Source organism: Cucurbita maxima, unplaced genomic scaffold, assembly GCF_002738345.1.
Source record: "Cucurbita maxima cultivar Rimu unplaced genomic scaffold, Cmax_1.0 Cma_Scf00034, whole genome shotgun sequence".
NCBI classification, from domain to species: domain Eukaryota; kingdom Viridiplantae; phylum Streptophyta; class Magnoliopsida; order Cucurbitales; family Cucurbitaceae; genus Cucurbita; species Cucurbita maxima.
Genome location: NW_019272050.1, coordinates 1,605,644 through 1,624,942, shown reverse-complemented (window position 1 = coordinate 1,624,942; position 19,299 = coordinate 1,605,644). Strand labels below are relative to the sequence as shown.

Here is a 19,299-nt window from a genome sequence, read left to right as displayed (position 1 = left end):
GGTCTTTTTTAATCATAATCTTACTATCTTTATGACCATTCTCATTCAGAATGTACCTCCATTTACTTGTGTGTCAAATGCCCGTCTGTATCTATCTTGGTTTGTCCCTAAACCACTGTGCTAGTAGGAGACTTTACACTCTGATATGATCGGTAATACTTATATGCTCAAGATTCAAATTATAATTTAGAATCTAAATTTGATATCTAAGGTAAAGGATAAGGTCCCGATATAGAGATTAAAAAAAGTAAATTTTGGAAAATAGAAGAAAAAACAAAAGAATATTTACATTTTACAGTCACCTCTCCGCTCTCAGCAGCAGCTGAGTTGTAACAGTAGCCACGTGGATATTTGAAATTTACCAGGCAAGATTCCGAAAAATGTCCTGTCACTATTGTTTGAACTCGTCAAACCGCCCACATTCGCAAGTGGCGGCCACGTAAATCAACTCGCCGACCAATCAACCACGTCAGCACTCAATTTGAAATCGACGACCGGACACCTCCACGACCGCAGCAGTTACGAATCCGCCGGAGCTCCTCCACGATCTCCTTGGCGTTGGGGCGGTCGTCCTTGTCCGCCGCCACACACTGGAAAGCCAGCTCTGCCATTGCCTCAACGCCGTTGATTACCTCGCCGTCGATACCCAAAACAGAGTCCACCACCTGATGAAGCTGACCCATTTGGATCTTCGACACTACCAGATCCGCCAACGTCATTTCTCTCCTCTCTCGACTCTGATCCACCGCTTTTAAACCAGAAATCAGCTCCAACAAAACCACTCCAAAGCTGTACACGTCACTCTTCTCCGTCAACCGGAACGACCGGTGATAATCCGGATCCAAGTAACCGGGTGTCCCCTGAGGTCCGGTGCAGACATACCCAGATGAAGCCGACGTCGTGTCTGAAAAAACCAACAGCCTCGAAAGCCCAAAATCCCCAACTTTGATTCTCATATCTTTCTCCATAAAAATGTTCGAAGAGGTAATGTCTCTGTGAACAATCGGCGGCACCACAGAGAAATGCAAATACTCCATAGCCATGGCGATTTGCAGAGCAATATCAATCCTTACTTGCCATGACAGAGATCCCTTCCGGTACAAGCTATTACAACCATGGAGATGGTCGGCAAGCGTCCCATTTGGTACATAATCATAAACAAGAATAAGCCCTCTCGGGTCGCTACAATACCCATGTAATCTAACGAGATTCGGGTGATTAATTGAAGAAAGAATCAAGATTTCGTTACAGAACGACTTGGTGAAGAACGCCCTGCCGGAAGGAGCGGCGGCGTGGTGCTTGTGAAGATACTTCACCGCCACTAATCGTCCATCGTTGAGCTGACCCAAATACACAGACCCAAATCCGCCGTCGCCCAGTTTCCTCTTCGGGTCGAATCGATTCGTCGAGGATTCTAATTCTTCGTAGGGGAAAACCGGCGGGAGAAGATTAGGTGAACGATGACGACTGAGGAACTGGGTTGTCGGGTCTACTTCAATGGCGAGAGATCTCAACCATCTCGACCGGAAAAAAGCCATCGTGACGGCGACAACCAGTAACAAGCACATCAACGCAAAAACAGAGGAGAAAATCGCGATTCTATTAGGATATGTATATCGAGTTTGAGCATGATAGCAAATGAAATGCCTATCTGGGTCTGATGAATTGAAGCCGCAAACACCATTTTTAGCTTTACAATCAGTACACTTAATAAAGAAAGGATCTTGATCTGTATCCCACTCGATTTCAAGCCCCAATCTAAGAATCCTGTCTAAATACTCCAACACCTCGCCTTGACAACCTTGCTCCAAGAACGACTGATGCTGGACGCCACATCCATGGAGCAAATTAAGTGGCTTCTTGATAAGACTACACTCCCACGGACAATGACTGCAGTTGGGAAGATGCGGCGGCGAACAGGGGATGAGAAGAGAGAGTCGAGAACAATACCCATCTGAGATTCGGAACGGGGAGCCAGAGAGATTAATCGAACGGCTGGGAATAGAACTAAAACGAGATAAACAGCGGTGGTTCGATCCATGGGCAGTGGAAGTGGCATTGCGTGGAAGAGGGGAAAGAAGGAGGGTAGTGGAGGTCGTATTGAAGCTCAGAAGAGAAAAGGAAATCCCATTAATGGTGAGAACAGAGTGAGGAGAAGAGCAGCGCACCTGAAAAGAAGGATGGCCGTGACCGGAAAGAGATGAAAATGGGAAAACGGGGTCGGAAGAGAACGGCGGACATGGAGAGCTGGAAGGGTCAGCGGTGGAAAACAGAGGAGATAGGTGGAGGAGGAACAGAACGACGGCGGAGACAGTAACAGAGAAGGGTGGAGAAGGCATGGAAACATGAAAATGGAGAGAAATGGAAGGGGAAGGAGATCCAAACCTGAAAGGCAAAGGAAAGGGAGTGGAAATGGGGACAGTGGAAGGTCACGTGAAGGCAAAGGGGGGGTTTTGGAATGGAAAAAAACAAAAGAAAAGGTTTAAAAGCAGAGCAGGTCTCGCTGCTGTGAGCTCTGCGCCTACAAACCCCAAACTTCAAAGTTTCTTGCTTGTTTCTTTCCTCATTGCTTTTGCTTTTGCTTTTGCTTTTGCTTTTTGGTTTCTGTGTCAATTTTTTCTCATAGCTTTTGCTCAAACTGTTGACCTAACTCATTTTGGGGTTAAACATGTGGGGGAGAGAGAGAGAGGCCCTTTTGAATTTTCTTTTTCATTTGTGGACAACTTTTTTTCAAACGTTCGAATTTACCATTTTACCCTTTTTAACACACAAAAAAAAAAAAAAAAATGTTAGAATTTGAAACCATGTGAATGTGAATTGTAATCATTTCTAGAATGGAGGGAAATATGAGGTGAGCTCATTCAATCTACCCATCCATTTGCTACCTTTCTTTTGTGGACTTTTCAAGCTTTTTTACACGCCTGTAAAAAGTAGATATTATATGTTTTGGTTTATTGTGAGGTTTTATATTGGTTAGAGAGGGGGAACGATATACGGGTCAAAATGATATCAAAGTCAAACACACCAGTCGTGTGCTGCGCAAGGACACTGGGCCCTGTCAGACACTGAGCAGTGTGTCAGCAAGGATGTTGGGTCGCTAAAGGAAGTGGATTGTGAGTGTTAGACGAACAAGACTCTCCACAATGGTATGGTATTGTCCACTTTGAGTATAAAGCTCTCATGACTTTGCTTTCAACTTCTCCAAAAAACCTTACATCAATGGAGGTAGTATTCTTTTATTATAAACTCATGATCATTTCCTAAATTAGCCGAACTGCGACTTTCATCATCCAACAGTGAGATCTCACATTAGTTGGAGATGAGAACAAAGCACTTGGGGGATTGTGAGATTCCACATTGGTTGGATAACGGAACGAAACATTTCTTTTAAGAGTGTGAAATCTCTCCCTGACAAACACGTTTTAAAGCTATGAAGGATAACGATGATACATAACAAGTAAAAGCAGACAATCAAAGTAGACAAACTAGGAGACATGCATGCTAACCATTCATTTGTTGGGGACCCTATTTAATGTGGAACCCCTTTTAATTGCTATCTATCTACGCATTGCAACTTGGACTAAAACAATACAATTTTGTCACGTATCCCATATTATTATGTAATTATATTTATTGGCTAAAGCAATCATTAGATGATATTTGGATATTACGCATGTACCCTCAGCCACAAACATACTAATAATAATAATAAAATATAATTCAATTTTATGCTTGACAAAAATTTTTAATTTTATTACGTACCCTCGCCTTCGGAGCCGCCATGGCCGGTACGTCTCTGCCACGGCGTTTAATTTTCTACTCGGTGCGACGGGGAAGAAGGCGCTGCAAACGAGGCATGAAAAACTTGCCGCCTGTACGCGACGGCGATCAGGTGACATTGGTGAGTTAGTGCGGCACTTATTTGAGGGCTAACCGCGTTACTCCGCCGTGGTCCACGACGAATTCCGCCCTCTCTTCGGCGGATTCCGATGAGTTTTCTGCCTCCGCAAGAAGTTCCCCGGCGACGCCCAATCTGCGCGCCGATCCTACACGCCCAAATCTTCCTCGTGAATATTCTAATTACCTTTTTGTTTGATTTTATTTCTTACTAAATAAATTTTTTAAAAAATGTCTTTTCAAGGATATGACATAAGAATTTCAACATTTTCATATAGGAAATTTATAATTACTAATAATAAAAAACTACATTAAATTTTTAATACCGTGTAATATTGTTTTCACGAACAAAACTTAATTTTAAAATAGATAAAAGAATTTAAATTTCTAGCGGTTAGAAATTACGACTCTCCACAATTGTATGATATTGTCCACTTTGAACCTTGAATTCACTCCAGATGTATTCCTTTACTTATAAACTCATGAAATCAGTACCACTATTGATTTAATTAAACATAATTAAAAAAAAATTATGGTGTTAAATACTTTGACCAAGTTAAAATAATTATTAATTATAATTTTCATAGTTTATAAATCCACTGACACAACTTGTCTTTATTTTATTATTTTTTGTTTGTGTCAGTTTACTTTAATTTTCTAGTTTCTTAATTTAATTTTAGTTTTTTTTTATAAAATTCAAAATGTAGATAAACAAGGAGTAGGAATCTTATTTTCACTTCTATTTTAATACTATTTAAAAAAAGAAAAAAGAACTTTTTACCGTATCGGAGAAGCGGCCTGAGTAACGCCGGACGGCGGAGCGAATGTTGACCGAGACAGAGTCGCCGAATATTCAACGTTAAAACCGCGTCGTTTCAAGTTGTATCGCTAGCTGACTTTGTTTTACCAGTTTTGACAATGAAACGCCCGCGTTCTGTTCTTATCCTCCTGCGTTTACTTAGAAGTTTCCTGATTCAAGATCGAATAAGAATTTAGTCATAGCATTGGGATATTCATCATCAAGTTATAAATTCACTGCCTTCTTTGTTTGAACAGAATCCAAATTGGAAGTACCCAAAATTTGAAGACTTCCTCTGTTTCTTCTTCAGCTCAAATCTCCGATCTTCAATGGATTTCTTCGGCAAAGCCAAGACCGTCCGTCTCCGTAGCCACCACGACAAGTACCTTGTCGCCAACGACGATGAGGAGTCTGTCAACCAAGACCGTGGCGGATCCTCCAATACAGCTCGCTGGTCAGTCGAGCTTACATCCGGCGCAACCTCTGATTCTATCATCCGTCTCAAAAGCTGCTACGGCAAATACCTCACTGCTAGCAATCTCCCTTTCTTGCTCGGAATGACCGGTCGGAAAGTGCTTCAAACCCTTCCCCGACGACTCGATTCCTCCGTCGAATGGGAACCCATTAGAGAAGGGTCACAGGTCAAGTTGAAAACCCGATATGGGAACTTTCTGAGAGCCAATGGGGGTCTACCGCCGTGGCGAAACTCGGTCACCCATGATATTCCGAGTCGAACCACTACACAGTATTGGATCCTCTGGGACATCGATGTTGTTGAGATTCAAGTCCAGTCTTTTATTCGTAAAGCTCCCACAATTGAGCATATGGATTCTCTGGATTTCAATCCCGGCTCGCCCCCTTCTACATCTGGCAAACCGGCGCATTACTCTAGACTTGAGGTTTGAAATCTCTACAAAAAACTTCCTTCAAGGCACCATTTTTTCTTCCTGTTCTTCAAATTCTGATACCCATTTTTTGTGGGTTTTCTTGTAGTCTACTGATTCAACAATCAGTGTACCGCCCAAATCTGAAGGAAGGACTGTTTACTACCATGTGGCTGATGAAAGTGGAGATGTGGATGAAGATACAGTGGAGGGTTCTTGTCTTACATTCAAAGGAAATGGGGTGGAGGGACTGACTCGTAAACTGGAGGAAGAAACAGGGATTGAAGATATCATCGTGTGCACTCGCAACCCATTGAATGGAAATCTTTATCCCCTTCGCCTGCAACTTCCTCCCAACAATGCTACCATGCATGTGGTGGCTGTTCCCGAGTCATCAAAATGTGAGATAGCTTCAAACCTTTTCCTGTTGAGTTTTTCTCTAAGTTGGCCCTACTGGTTTTGATCTTTTTCCTTAACATCTTGGCTATCTTTTGTTTTTCAGTGGGGCAGGAGTTTGCAAAGCAACGTTTATTATGAACTCAGACAAGTATCAGACCTTGGTTCAGACTCGCTCAGATTCTTCGTTGTTTTTTCTTTTGGCCACACAGAAACAGTTACAACAAAAGGGTGTTTAAAGCCATATGTGTAGTCTTCCATATCAGTGATTGCAGCTAAATTCAGGAAGCTTTTTCTGTAATTGATATTCAAAGCTGTTCTTGAATTGCCATAGGAAGGGAGATAGTTCTTGCAGTCTTGACTTTAAGGCAGAGTTTTTGGAAAGGTTCTAACTCCTGTTCATTCATGTTGACTTGGCATATCATTGAATGATTTCATTTCTGAACAGTTCCAACCTGCACTTTTCAAACAATTGAATAACTTTATTGGCTGATCTACACAGAAAACACCAAAAGTTCATACAGGAATACGTCCCATTCTTAAAATGATGAAATCTATTAAGATATCTCATGATAATATCTGTAATGAAAATTGGAGAAATTTCTCATGACAACTCTTCTTTAGAAAGCCTTTCAAGGAGGAGTCCGTGGACTGTCTAAGAAAAATAAGCTGCATCAATTCTACTTGGGAGTTTTAGAGATAAAACATCTGCTTGTAATCTCAGGTAGGTTTGTACTTAAAAATTAAAAATATTGAGATGTGAGATCTTACATTGGTTGTAGAGAGGAATAAAGCATTTCTTACCACGGTGTGGAAACCTATCCTTAATATACGTGTGTTTAAAATCGTGAGGATGACGGCGACATATAACGGACCAAAGCAGACAATATATGCTAACAATAAACTTGGTATCAGAGCGAAACATCGTATATCAATGAGGACATTGGACTCCCAAAGGAGTGGTTTGTAAGATCCCATATCGATTAAAAAGAGGAATGAATCATTTCTTATAAAAGGACAATGAACCTCCAAAAGAGGGTAAATTGTGAGATCCCACCTCGATTGGAGAGGGAAATGAAGCATTTAAACCTAAAATTCTATTCCGGAAGGAGGGTCAAGATTCATGCCAATGTAGCTTGCATAAACATGAGGGTACATTGTACTTAACACCCATCTTGAGAGAGAGTTGAATCTGTATAACCTCTATAGATTCAACCTTGAAATACTTTCCAAGTTTTACCGGCCAACATTGGGTGTATGATATTGTCCACTTTGGTATGATATTGTTAGACAAACACGACTCTCCACAATAGTATGATATTGTCCACTTTGTGGACAAGCTCTCATGGCTTTACTTTTGACTTCCCGAAAATGCCATATTCCAATGGAGAGAGTATTGTTTGTTTATAAACCTATGAGCATTTCCTAAATTAGCTGATGTGAGACTTTCATCATCCAACACCCACCACATGGATGATATTTTTGTGTACACTTTACCATAGTAAGTTCTCCGATGATTGAATTCCATGAATTTGAAGCCATGTTTGGACATTGTGTAACAACTCAAGCCTACCGCCAACAGATATTGTCATTTTTGAACTTTTCTTTTAAGACTTCCTCTCAAGATTTTGAAACGCGTCTACGAGTGAGAGGTTTCCCCACTCTTATAAGGAATGCTTCGTTCCCTTCTCCAACCGATATAAAATCTCACAATCCATCTCGCTTGAGGGCTTAGGATTCTCACTAACACATCACCTGATGTCTGGCTCTGATAGCATTTGTAACAACTCAAGTCCACAGCTAGCACATATTGTATCTTTGGGCTTTCCCTTTCAGGCTTCCTCTCAAGATTTTGAAACGCATCTAGAAAAAAGTTTCTACACTCTCATAAGAAATGTTTCGTTCCTCTCTCCAACCAACGTGGGATCTCACACCTTGTCTCAAACACTTGTCGAGCCATTCTCAAGAAACCACCACACTTGCTGTACATATCCACCTGTGAGGAGTTGATCAGGACATCACCAGCCAGAGCACCACATCCTCAGAGATAAAGCACTAATACCGACACAAGCGAATTGCATTGTATAGCCATCGAGCTCAAAGATTGACCGACAGCATTTTCCAAAAGCCCAAATTGACCATTTGCATCAATCTTCCACATTCCACAAAACCAAACTTCTGTTAGACATTTTCTCGAACACCTTCAATGCTAAACTCGAAAAACCACAAGCAGCATATAAATGAATCAAACTATTGCCAACATAAACCTCCGAATCTAACCCAAGTTTTACAATATGATCGAATTGGGGCCATCAATTTGATAAAAAAAAAAACACGACAGACATAACCAAAATCAAGTAAGGAAGAAACCTGAAGAATTTGGTAGAGAGGCAGAGAGAGGATTCGTGGGTCGAGAAGCTACGGAGTCCCTGAGCGTGTATTAGCTTGAAGACGACATTGATAGACCGTGGATTTGGTGGGATCGTTAGAAGCATTGTCCACCGACAAGCATGAACTTGAAACAGTTCCAGAACTATGAATACAGTAAGTGGAAGATGAACTTTATGAAGATGAGAACGAACACATGGACAAATCCAAAACCAACATGTCGAAACTGGTTCCCTAGCAAGTGATTTGATGTTCTTCTAGCCCGTATTATGGCGAGAGGGCTTGCCCAATTGATATCATATTTTCAAAATCTTAATACATCACTGTGAATCTGTAAATAAGAATCTGTCCGACTTTTTAATTAGAAGTATAGTGATAATTTCAAGCTTGAGATGTTTAATTTGATTAAACCACAAATTCTAGTCTCACTCGTAAGATATAATTCTAGATTTCTAGAGATGGTATCACAATTTTAAATTTTTAAGTATAGAAATCTTATCTTAAAAGATGAGACAGAATTAAAGAGAAAGGAAAGCTAAGTTCAAGCAACGAAGTATCTATTTTCCATTCAAAATATCAAGTAATTATTTGTGCATCCTTTCCAACCAACCACCAACCATTTTTTCTCCATTTATTATCACTTATTCTAAAAATAATAAATATCTCTATTTTCTCGGGTTACCACAATCTCAAACTAAGCCCAATAAGTTTATTTACAACCGATGTGAGATCTCACCATTCAAGAGTTTCTAGCATCCTCACTTGTATATCGCTAACAGATATTGACCCAATTATGCATCGTCGTGTGCCTCACCGTTTTAAAACGTTTCAATGAGAGAGAAGTCCACACTTTTATTTCGTTCTCATCTTCAATCAATGTGAGGTTTCACAAAAAGTAACACACTTACTTTCAAGCAAAGAAAAAAACAATAAACTTATTTCGTACGTGGATGATGTTTATCAAAATTTACTTGTCGAATAAGGAAAATTTTAAATCTATTTTGAACTCACCTAACACATTTGTAGTTCTATTAGCATTTTTTTTAAATGATTTTTATTAAAAATAAAAATAAATTTGATAAAAGGTAAAATAGAAAATAGTATATACCATTTTAATGATTTTTTAAAAAGATTATTCCAAATACTTTAACGAAGAGAATCTCATTTACCTTTTGACTTTTTTTTTTTTTTTTTTTTTTTACATATTTATAATTACATAAATAAAACGTTGAAAATTTTATTTAAAAAAAAAATAATCTTTAATCAGATTTTATTCCTTCTAATGTGAATCTGGAAATTAAATAAAAATACTTTTCATTAAAAGCAAATATTTCTCTTTAATTTCTAGATTCTCATTAAAAGGCATATATAATAAAAGAAATTAAAGATAAATAAGTCTATTTTCCTTGGGGAAAAAAAGAAGATATTTTTTAAAAGATTTTCAGGAGAATTAAAAATGGTAATTTAAAATAAAAAATAATTTGGACAAAAAAGTCGATTTAATATATTTTAATTAATTAAGGGGGGCCAGCTGGTTGAATGGTGAAAAATGACGTGTTTGGCTTATTCCGCAGCGGTTCCCACGGCGGCGACTGCCGACTAATATTCGAATTCCAAATTAAATGCATAATTTATTTTATAATTTATATTATTAAATATATGTAAAAGTACAAAACTGTCCCTCTCCTCTCTCTTTCCTACACCCAACCACTTATTCTCCAAATCACTACTTGACCGCACGTTCGATATTTTTTTGGAACCCTTTCTAAATCATTTNTTAATTTGTTTTTTTTTTTTTTTTTTTTTTTGTGCATAATTATTTCTTTTTCTGTTGTATATAATATATTTTTGGCTTTATTAGACAAATATAGTAAATTGTGCCGACAAAATCACCTTAATATTTTATTTGATTTTAAAGGAAGCATTTTTGCATTATTTGATGAATTTATTTGTATTTAATTATAAAAAATATTTATATTCAACTATTGTATTATTTACTATTATTTTATTTACTCTAAATAAATAAATAAATAAATAAATATATATATATATATATATTGATGAGAACCAACTAATAATTGATGATTTAGTTAAATTAAATTAATAAGAAAAAACCTACCCATCCAATAATAGAAGGGGTTTTTTTTTTTAAAAAAAAGGAGATAATATTTAAAAAAAAAATGATAATAAATAATAAATTGGGTGCCCGACAATTCAAAAGGAGAGGGTAGAGGGGTGACCCTCACGTGGATAAGGAAAATCGTCGTCGTCCATTCAGGATTGTCATTCACGCAAGTTTCTGTCACCGAGATGTGACGTTAGCAGGAAGAAAAGACATTTGACTTTAAATATATATTATTAAAAAAGCGAGATTGGAGCAATCAGCCACAATTCTTCCACTTTTGCTTCGATTTTAGTTCCCGAAATTGAAGTCATCAGCTAAAAGGAGTTTGTTCGAGCTCTGGGAATTTGGATCCACATTTTGAAGGATTTGGAAGGATTTTGAGGGATCGAGGAGGTAGCTGTGTGATGGGGGTGGATTACTACAATGTGTTGAAGGTGAACAGAAAAGCGAATGAAGAGGATCTGAAGAGGTCCTACAAGAGGTTGGCTATGAAATGGCATCCTGATAAGAATCCTTTGAACAAGAAAGAGGCGGAGTCTAAGTTCAAGCAGATATCTGAGGCATATGATGTTTTGAGCGACGCTAAGAAGCGTCAGATCTACGATCTTTACGGCGAGGAGGCTCTCAAATCTACTGATTTTGTTCCTCCAGCCAATTCCAATCCTTCTTTTTCCTATGTCCCTCGAGATGCAGATGACATTTTCGCCGAGTTGTTCGGCGGGGCTGGGAGTGCTAAGAGCCGAGGGTTTGGGGGAGAGAGTGTGTTTAGGAATGGTAAGGCGGAGGCTGGGAAGCAAACGAATAAGAAAGCATCGCCAATTGAGAGCAAGTTAATGTGTAGCTTGGAAGAGCTTTACAGAGGTTCTAGGAGGAAGATGAAGATTTCCCGCATTGTCCCTGATGAATTTGGGTATGTCAAATTTTCCTGCTAGTGGTTTCTGGCTCTTCTTTTACTTCTTTTGATTTTAATTGAAACAAAGATGTTGAATGCTGATAAATATAATTTATTTCGATTTATCTAATGGTATCTTTGATGATGCAAGGCTTAATGGACGGAAATGAAGGAAAATATTACGAAGATATTGTTCTTTTTCTCTAGCTGCCTGCCTAGGATTATCAGGATATTGATACCTCTTTAAATGGCGAACGATCCCTTCTATTATACTTTTACCATTGATGTAAAGACGATAGGATAAACTAATATGAGCCAGTGGTCTGCAACTTTGAATATTATAGCATAGCATGTTATGTCAAATTCTTGTCTGCCTTAAGTAAAGACATACTTGTGTAGCAAATTGGATGATTCTGCGTGCTTTTCAGAAAGACAGGTGATTATATGAATATCATGCTCTGACATAAACTTTATGATCAGAAAGGGGACTTGGTGCTTCTTCTTTCTTCAATGGCCACAAGACGCATCTATAATGATATTTTCTGTTGATTACGAATAATTAACATGCTTTTCTTGATGAAAATTGGAGAAGAACACCATTGAATCGAATTGAATGAACATAAGCTTACTCTTCCTTTTTGGCATAATTGCAATCAAGCAAACATTTAACTTCATCGAGTGATGATTCGTCTTGTGTGACACCCTATTTCATTCTCTTTTCATATCTTCATTGTTCTTGCTTAGTTTTCGTCTCGTCTTTCTCCTCGATTTAGGCTTGACATTCAAGTAACTTGTTTTTCAGGAAGCCGAAAACTGTTGATGAAGTGTTAAAAATCGATATCAAGCCTGGTTGGAAGAAGGGGACAAAAATCACTTTCCCTGAGAAAGGCAATCAAGAGCCTGGGGTCGCCCCTGCTGATCTTATATTTATCATCGATGAGAAACCGCATCCTGTGTTTGAAAGGGATGGTAATGATTTGGTAGTGAATCAGAAACTATCTCTACTAGAAGCACTAACCGGAAAGACATTGAACTTTACAACTTTGGATGGAAGAAATCTCACGACCGTTACTGATATTGTCAAACCGGGTTACGAGGTAGTGATCCAGAATGAAGGAATGCCCATCTCTAAAGAACCAAACAAGAAGGGGAATCTTAGAATCAAGTTTGACATAGTTTTCCCATCAAAGCTTACTTTTGATCAGAAATCCGATCTAAGAAGGGCTTTGGGTGGTTCTGATTAAGAAGCTGAGTCCAGGAGCGGTCACAACAACGAACCTTCTACACAGGGGATCGATAATACAAGCTCAAAAACATGTAAATACTCGTCCTACACTCCAGAAAGAAACATTGTGCATATTAGAATCTTGGAGAACTGCTTGATTAATTCCTGGAAATATGATTTAGGGATTAAAATCTAGCATTCTTCATCCACTGCCCTTGTAGCCAAAAGTTAATTTTGACTTGATTATAATAATGTTGCATCATGTGATCATACATATTTTACATGGAAGTCTGTGTAAGATTATTTGTATTTTATTAGCTTGGAATTTCGTGTATACTGTGCATCATCTGGTGTTGAATAATTTATGCAGCGTCCTTTTTGTCATCCTTTCTAGCATATTATAAACCATTTCCATCCTCTGATTGGTTTGATTGCAATCAATGGAACCAATCAAAACCATGTTCACTCTGCTGGCTGAGCTACCTGTCATTTATTTTATGTATTTGTTTGAGTTTATAGGAGAAAAAGGCAGAAATCTTTCTGAACATAAATCATAAGGGCTGGCATAATAGAATAAACACCACATGGTTTGTTTGTTCTAGCAAACTAGATAATCCCGCTTCTTTATTACTGTTTTTTCCTTCCTTATTTAGATGCTTCATGAACATCATCAATATTTACTATATTTCTCAATCTTCTTTTGCAGGTCCTCCCTCCTGGCTCCGACCACTTTATCGACTACTTTCCCGTTCTTAAGCAGTATGAATGTTGGCATTGCCTCTACGCCATATTCCTTAGCGACATCCTGCGTTGTCATCCATTTTTTCAGCAGTCATGTTTCAACATACCCACTCAACCAATATCAAACACAAAGACAAGACAAGATTGAAAGCTCGACCATACCGCCAATTTATCGACGTCGATTTTGATGAACTCAACATCCTTGAACCTTGCAGCAAACTCCTTGATGATCGGCTCCATGTGTCGACAAGGTGCACACCATGCAGCAGTGAAATCAATCACCATCTACAACAAACCAGCAGCACAAACAAATCACAAAGCAAAAAACAGCTGCTTGTCAACGACAAATCCGAAGCATGCATTATTTATATGTTGGAATGGAAAGTTCATATGAAATTTACAAGCTTGTTTGTTTCCTTCGTGGCTTCGTAATGAGCTGTCCACTCAGCTTTGTTGAGGCACTCGACAATGGAGGGAGCCTTTCCTTTTAATGATAAACTGGAAGATCTTGAACGTGGGACTGTAAAGCTTGCTCCCATTTTTTGAAATTGAAGCTGGAAGTTCTTAAACTCAGGTCAGTTTGAGCCTCTTCTCTGAGAGAAACCTTGTTTGTGTTTATTACAGGTTTGAGCAGCTTCATATATAGGAGAAGAAAACAGTAAAGGGGGAAACTCAAGCTTTATGGAATATGATTCCTTATGGGCCGTAATTTTATATTTTCTTAATTTTTGTGTTGTCGACAGAAAATGAAATTATCACCGTTTAAACTCTTAAGTGGGGATTAACGAAGTTGATTAGGGACAAATTTAAAGTAATTATACGAATTAAAATACTTTTTTAAAAGTTAATGTCTGCTCGTTTGGTATCTTTTGGTATGAACTACTTTATCAAAAATGCAGTGTCCGGCCATAAATTGATCAACTTTTAACATTGCGGCAAAATGGTATTTAATTAAATATATAAATTAACTTTTTTTTTTAAGAATAAATTATAAATGCATGGCTATATTTTTATTGTATTAAAAAAATAATACTATGATGTCAAATCTTGTATGGAAAACCTGACAAGATATTATTATTATTATTATTACTATATTCTTTTTTTTATATATATACATAAAAAAATGACCCTAAATATTTTGCCTTTATTCGTCTTATTATTTTATTCTATTTTCTTAGAAAAAATAGTAGACCAAAATAAAATTTTGGTTTTTAAAGTTTGTAATTGAGATTTAGGCGATTTTTAGATTTTTAAAAGAGATACTTTCAACGCTAAAGTTTGGATTTTAAGGTTCATTCAATTCTTTAATTATTTTTTAATTGTACGAGGTGATTTAATAAAATATATTAATTTTATTTTTCGTCCGATAATTATTATGTTCATAGTTTTATATGATGTTTTCACTTCTCTGGTAAATACATTTGAATTTTAACTCTAGTAAAAACTTGGGTTTAGATGGTAAAAACTCTAGTAAAAAGTAGTAACAAAAATAAAATGAGGTTTTCATTTTGTAAAGAATAGATATTAATTTAAATTTCATATATCAAAAAGTATATTTTGTATTAGATAAGTAATAAATTTCTATGGTCAGGAAAGAATATAAGCATAAAAATAATAATAATGATAATATTAATGGGGAGTATCACACTTTAATTTAACTTTAGAATAACTTAATCAATAAAACATCTATTACCATTCCAATTCAACCATTGAAACTTCGATTGAAGCTTTAATATGTGAGGCCCAGCACAATGCCATCTTTTGAAATGGAAATGAATATGCTTTGCTTGGTATATATGCGTCGCTTTTTTCTTTTGAGTTTCTCACCGTGCTATACTTTAATTGTACTGTAATAACACGAAATTTATCATACTCAAAATTCTTTAAGGTAGAAGAAGAGAATTATCTACAAGGAATGGAAATTCGCCAAGTTCTACAATATCAGGAATTGAACAGTTCTAAAACGATGTGGTTAAGAACTACGCATACTCAATAACTAAAACGAGATAACCATATCAAACCTTAAAATATCTAAGCATCATCATCAACTCACGTCCACAAAATAACTTAGGATCAAATGGTGGTTTGGCGATATCTGCCTTTTTATACAGCTTCCATTGGATCCATCAAAACTAGAACTACAAAAAACAAGATGTTGGATGGTGAATTCAACGAGCACCAATGTCCAAATAGGGGAGAGGGAATAATGAAAAGCAACAGACATGCGAACCACCCATCCACTTCTGAGAAACAGCCCCCAAGGACATTCATAGAATAATCACGAAGCCACGCCAATACTTGCAGAGTTGGGAGCACCTTGGGCTGAACCATGGCTGTTGTATGAGTGGCCGCCACCACCCCTCCCACCACCTCTTCCTCGACCATTATAGTAGTTCCTCTGGTAATAATTTCCTGACTGGTCATAGTATCGAGGGCGTCCATTCTGGTAGGAACCTCCACCCCTTCCATCACCGCGACCTCCACGACCATTAGGGTATCCTCCTCTTCTGCCACCTCTTTGGTTCATATAGGACCTTCGAGGAACATATTGCTGTTCTTTTGCATCTCCATCCCCATGTTTCAGCTCAAATTCTTCTGATCTCACTTCTTGCTGTGATATGAGGAGTTCAGAAGAATTTCCGGCCTCCGGCATATCCTGCAATGCAGAAGTTTCCAAGTTCAAATAGCGGCATACTCGGAAAGTATAATAAAATAAGAGAAAAACTAGAGTGAAGTACTGCAGAAAGATTAACAAAGTTGTGGCATACTCTGGGCAACTCGTCAGCAGAACCAGGTTGATCATCACTGATATCATCTCCTTGCAATTCTCCCACGTCAACGTCCTACAAATTAAAGAGTTACACAATATTACTACTAAAATTTCCAATAGAAACAATTTCAGTAAGGTAGTAAAAGATTAACTTCAAATAATAATTTCAAGCAACTGTCATCCTTTAGATTGCGATGTCCAGTCAATTGGTCGTTCTGATTCTTTAATAAAGCAGCAAACTTAACCACTAATATTCTGACACCTTTCTTTTCAAGGTCAACAACATAAAATATACATATAAGCTTCAAAGAACCATAAAATGTTTGTTCACTACAAGATTAAATGGTCTCTGACACCTTTGAAAAGAAAAAGTAAACCAAAACCTACATCCAAGCCTTTGACCATCGGTAGCCAAATTCCCAACATTTCTAAGAAGCAAAGCACATGATATTTTCACCGTCCAAACTAGGGATAAAAAAATGAACTCAAATATCAGAAAATAAAAGGCTAATATTTATTAACTTCGCTCTTTCCCCTTTACAGAGAGTATTTTTTTAATGAATTAAATGCAGAAGGTATCTTACATGCATTGCTATTAACAAAGGGTAATGAAATGTCAAAACATTTATGTACAATTTTCTTAGGAAAAGTTTCAATCATTTATGAACATGGATGACCACTCTGCACAAAAGCAACAAGCTAAAATAATTAAGTGGGCTAAGAAAAACAACAAAAAGAGGATGATTCTAGGAGCACTTGCCTCTACAGATGTTTAGACATCTGATGTCTTGAAAGCTTTCTCATTGATTAGGTAAAAGTTTATAATAAAAAGATCTATACTCCTCTCTATATTTAGAGCTTACAAAAATGCACATATGTGAAACAGACAGCATGGATATAGACACAAATTCAGTATCATTTTCTAGAAAATATAGGGCACAGACATGCAATGAAAAAATTTCTAAAACATTTTTTAACAAGGAAATTTTTTCAATCAATAAACTTATGCATTTACACACCGGGATTGATGTATTTTATTCTCAAAAGTTCACTATTTTTTCCTTTATTACTATTTGTGTCTATTAATTATGCATGACAAGTGTTCGATACATGCTTAGAAAAGGTTGAGTTCATATACGATTTATAACTAATGTGTGGCACATCAATAATGCTATCAAGTGTTAGCTATGCTTCTGATATGAACCAAAGACATCTCAATCATACTTAAAGGAAGTTGTGAAGAATGTTGTTCAAATTATCACAAAATAAAGACAAGTTCTATTAAAGTTAAACTCAAGTTACATTCAATTTCACGTTAAGAAGAATCAAGTCTCATTTATGCAACAAGAGCTTCAAGAAACTTCAAATGCAGTTTCATTTGTTCTTAGACTAAAATCTAGATTTATGGTGTTTCATAAGTGTATTTTAAGTTTTATGACTTATTTATTTTTAGGTTACATTTACATAGTGGCTATTTATTGTCATAAAAGGTTACAAACTCTTGGAATATCTCTGGAAGGTCAAGGGTTTCATTTCGAGGCTATATAAAGTCATGTATGTTATTTTTGTAAAAAGGAATTGAAAAATGTAAGAAAATTAGCATTTGTGCTTTCTTTAAGCCAAAGGCTAAGTTTCTTTGCAATTCTACGTAGTTTAGATTGCATGTTTAGAATCATTCAAGCTTGACACAATCAATCGTTCTAAACATGCAATCTAAATTACATAGAATTGCAAAACCCTCCACAAGCAAGATTGATGATGTCAAGCTTGAATGGTTCTAAACATGCAATCTAAACTGCATAAAATTGCAAAGAAACTTAGTCATTGGCCAAAGGAAAGCACAAATGTTATTATTACTACATTTTTTCAAATCCATTTTACAAAGATTACACTATTTCAAATCCATTTTACAAAGATAACATACATGGCTTTATATAACCTCAAAATGAAACCCTTGACCTTGTATGAGGCATTTTAAAAGTTTGTAACCTTCCTATTTTATGATCCTAATTAGTCACTATGTAGATGTAGTGAAATGTAACCTAAAAATAAATAAAAAGTCTTAAAACTTAAAAACATCAATGAAACACCATAAATCTAGATTTTAATCATCCATCTTAAATTTGTAACCACCTAAGAATAAATGAAGCTGCATTTGAAATATCTTGAAAGGTTTGTTGCGTAAATAAGACTTGATTCAAATTGATTGCAACTAACAGAACTTCACTTTATTTTGTGGTAATTCAAACAACATTCTTCATAACTTCCTTCAAGTTCATATTGAATGACTGAGATGTCTTGATTCATAGATAGATTCTCCATAAAGCTTTCTCCTCAATGCAATTTCTCCAAATGAGAAATGGAAAATTTAAAGAACGTCGTCGATGAGAAAAGAGAACTAAGTTCGAGACTAAACCAAAATGAGAAAGGGTAAATTTACCCTAAATAGATTCTCCATAAAGCTTTCTCCTCTGTAGTTTCTCCAAATAAATGAACATAGCTCAAATCCCCACCATGTCGAAGGTTTACTTACATTTGCGTAGCTCTATCATTAAGGCACCGACTCCTTTCTTCAAGGTCAGAAGTTTTAGTCCTTACCCCACTTTTGTCGTACTACAAAAAGAGAAATTCCTTGGTTTAAAACTACCAATAGCTCATCATCCCATGGTTGATGGTGGTTCTGTTTTCTTCAACTAATGATAGACAGTGGGCATGGAAATGGAAACTTCTAAGGCTTTGGACAAGACAGGGTTAAATGGGCCCATTTTTAAATAAGGAACTGGAGTACACGAGAAGGGAGAAAACACAAGCACTGTCTACAAATTCGTTGATAAGACACCCTTAATAAGACAGATATTCGTCTTTAAGGCAGGCACAAGCAAGAAGTTAGATCGATCGCTAATCTTAGACCTTCGCATCAAAGAAAACCAACTGTCTTCAAGCTTGTAAACTTTAGCTGCCTTTCAAAAAAGATACCATGAACATCTGCTAATCGGCCTAAATGACATAAGGCATTGGGAAAAAAGGACACATCTAAACAACGCTAGAAGATGGCAAGGAGGAAGGCAAGGTGGTTTCAATTAGGATGAAGCCAGTGCAATTTTCTTAGAACTTCTGACAAACTTCCATCGACATCAAGACAAGCTTCTAGGGTTCTTTTTTTTTTTTTTTTTTTTTTTTTT

At 36.9% G+C, this 19,299-nt stretch overlaps 4 protein-coding genes and 1 pseudogene across 5 annotated transcripts in view; 2 read left to right on the top strand and 3 right to left on the bottom strand.

Moving 5' to 3' along the window:
- Positions 1-257: 257 nt before the first annotated feature.
- Positions 258-2,581, bottom strand: LOC111467543 (LEAF RUST 10 DISEASE-RESISTANCE LOCUS RECEPTOR-LIKE PROTEIN KINASE-like 1.5). Its single transcript, XM_023112481.1, has one exon. It carries the CDS (start codon positions 2,337-2,339, stop codon positions 477-479), a length of 1,863 nt encoding a protein of 620 aa, XP_022968249.1. The 5' UTR covers positions 2,340-2,581; the 3' UTR covers positions 258-476.
- On the top strand, positions 2,352-6,453 carry LOC111467369 (annotated as a pseudogene).
- Positions 6,454-10,732: 4,279 nt separating this feature from the next.
- Positions 10,733-13,704, top strand: LOC111467551 (dnaJ homolog subfamily B member 1-like). Of its 2 annotated transcripts, XR_002714582.1 has the most exons (3): positions 10,733-11,399; positions 12,184-12,698; positions 13,313-13,704. XR_002714582.1 is itself a non-coding variant. In XM_023112494.1 (2 exons), the coding sequence occupies exons 1-2, from the start codon at positions 10,894-10,896 to the stop codon at positions 12,623-12,625; spliced, it is 948 nt and encodes a 315-aa protein (XP_022968262.1). In that variant the 5' UTR covers positions 10,733-10,893; the 3' UTR covers positions 12,626-12,990. The 2 variants fall into 2 exon arrangements, 1 of the variants encoding a protein (XP_022968262.1); XM_023112494.1 differs by lacking the exon at positions 13,313-13,704 and having other exon boundaries at positions 12,184-12,990.
- On the bottom strand, positions 13,129-14,033 carry LOC111467554 (thioredoxin H4-like). Its single transcript, XM_023112498.1, has 3 exons — positions 13,749-14,033; positions 13,510-13,632; positions 13,129-13,411 (listed from the first exon to the last, which is right to left on the bottom strand). Exons 1-3 carry the CDS (start codon positions 13,884-13,886, stop codon positions 13,277-13,279), a joined length of 396 nt encoding a protein of 131 aa, XP_022968266.1. The 5' UTR covers positions 13,887-14,033; the 3' UTR covers positions 13,129-13,276.
- Positions 14,034-15,319: 1,286 nt separating this feature from the next.
- LOC111467547 overlaps positions 15,320-19,299 on the bottom strand; it is a 5,765-nt gene continuing 1,785 nt past the window's right edge. The window contains exons 3-4 of the mRNA XM_023112487.1: positions 16,116-16,190; positions 15,320-16,003 (exon numbers count right to left, since the gene is read on the bottom strand). Of these exons, the coding sequence (XP_022968255.1) occupies positions 15,626-16,003; positions 16,116-16,190 (453 nt within the window). The 3' untranslated portion in view covers positions 15,320-15,625. The remainder of the gene's footprint in view (positions 16,004-16,115; positions 16,191-19,299) is intronic.

Bases quoted from the DNA above. Each gene is read 5' to 3' on its own strand.
- LOC111467543 (XM_023112481.1), bottom strand. From the start codon at position 2,339: ATGCCTTCTCCACCCTTCTCTGTTACTGTCTCCGCCGTCGTTCTGTTC.
- LOC111467551 (XM_023112494.1), top strand. From the start codon at position 10,894: ATGGGGGTGGATTACTACAATGTGTTGAAGGTGAACAGAAAAGCGAAT. The intron at 11,400-12,183 runs GTATGTCAAATT...CTTGTTTTTCAG, and splicing joins ATTGTCCCTGATGAATTTGG to GAAGCCGAAAACTGTTGATG.
- LOC111467554 (XM_023112498.1), bottom strand. From the start codon at position 13,886: ATGGGAGCAAGCTTTACAGTCCCACGTTCAAGATCTTCCAGTTTATCA. The intron at 13,633-13,748 runs GTAAATTTCATA...GGTTTGTTGTAG, and splicing joins CGAAGGAAACAAACAAGCTT to ATGGTGATTGATTTCACTGC. The intron at 13,412-13,509 runs GTATGGTCGAGC...ATGACAACGCAG, and splicing joins TCGACGTCGATAAATTGGCG to GATGTCGCTAAGGAATATGG.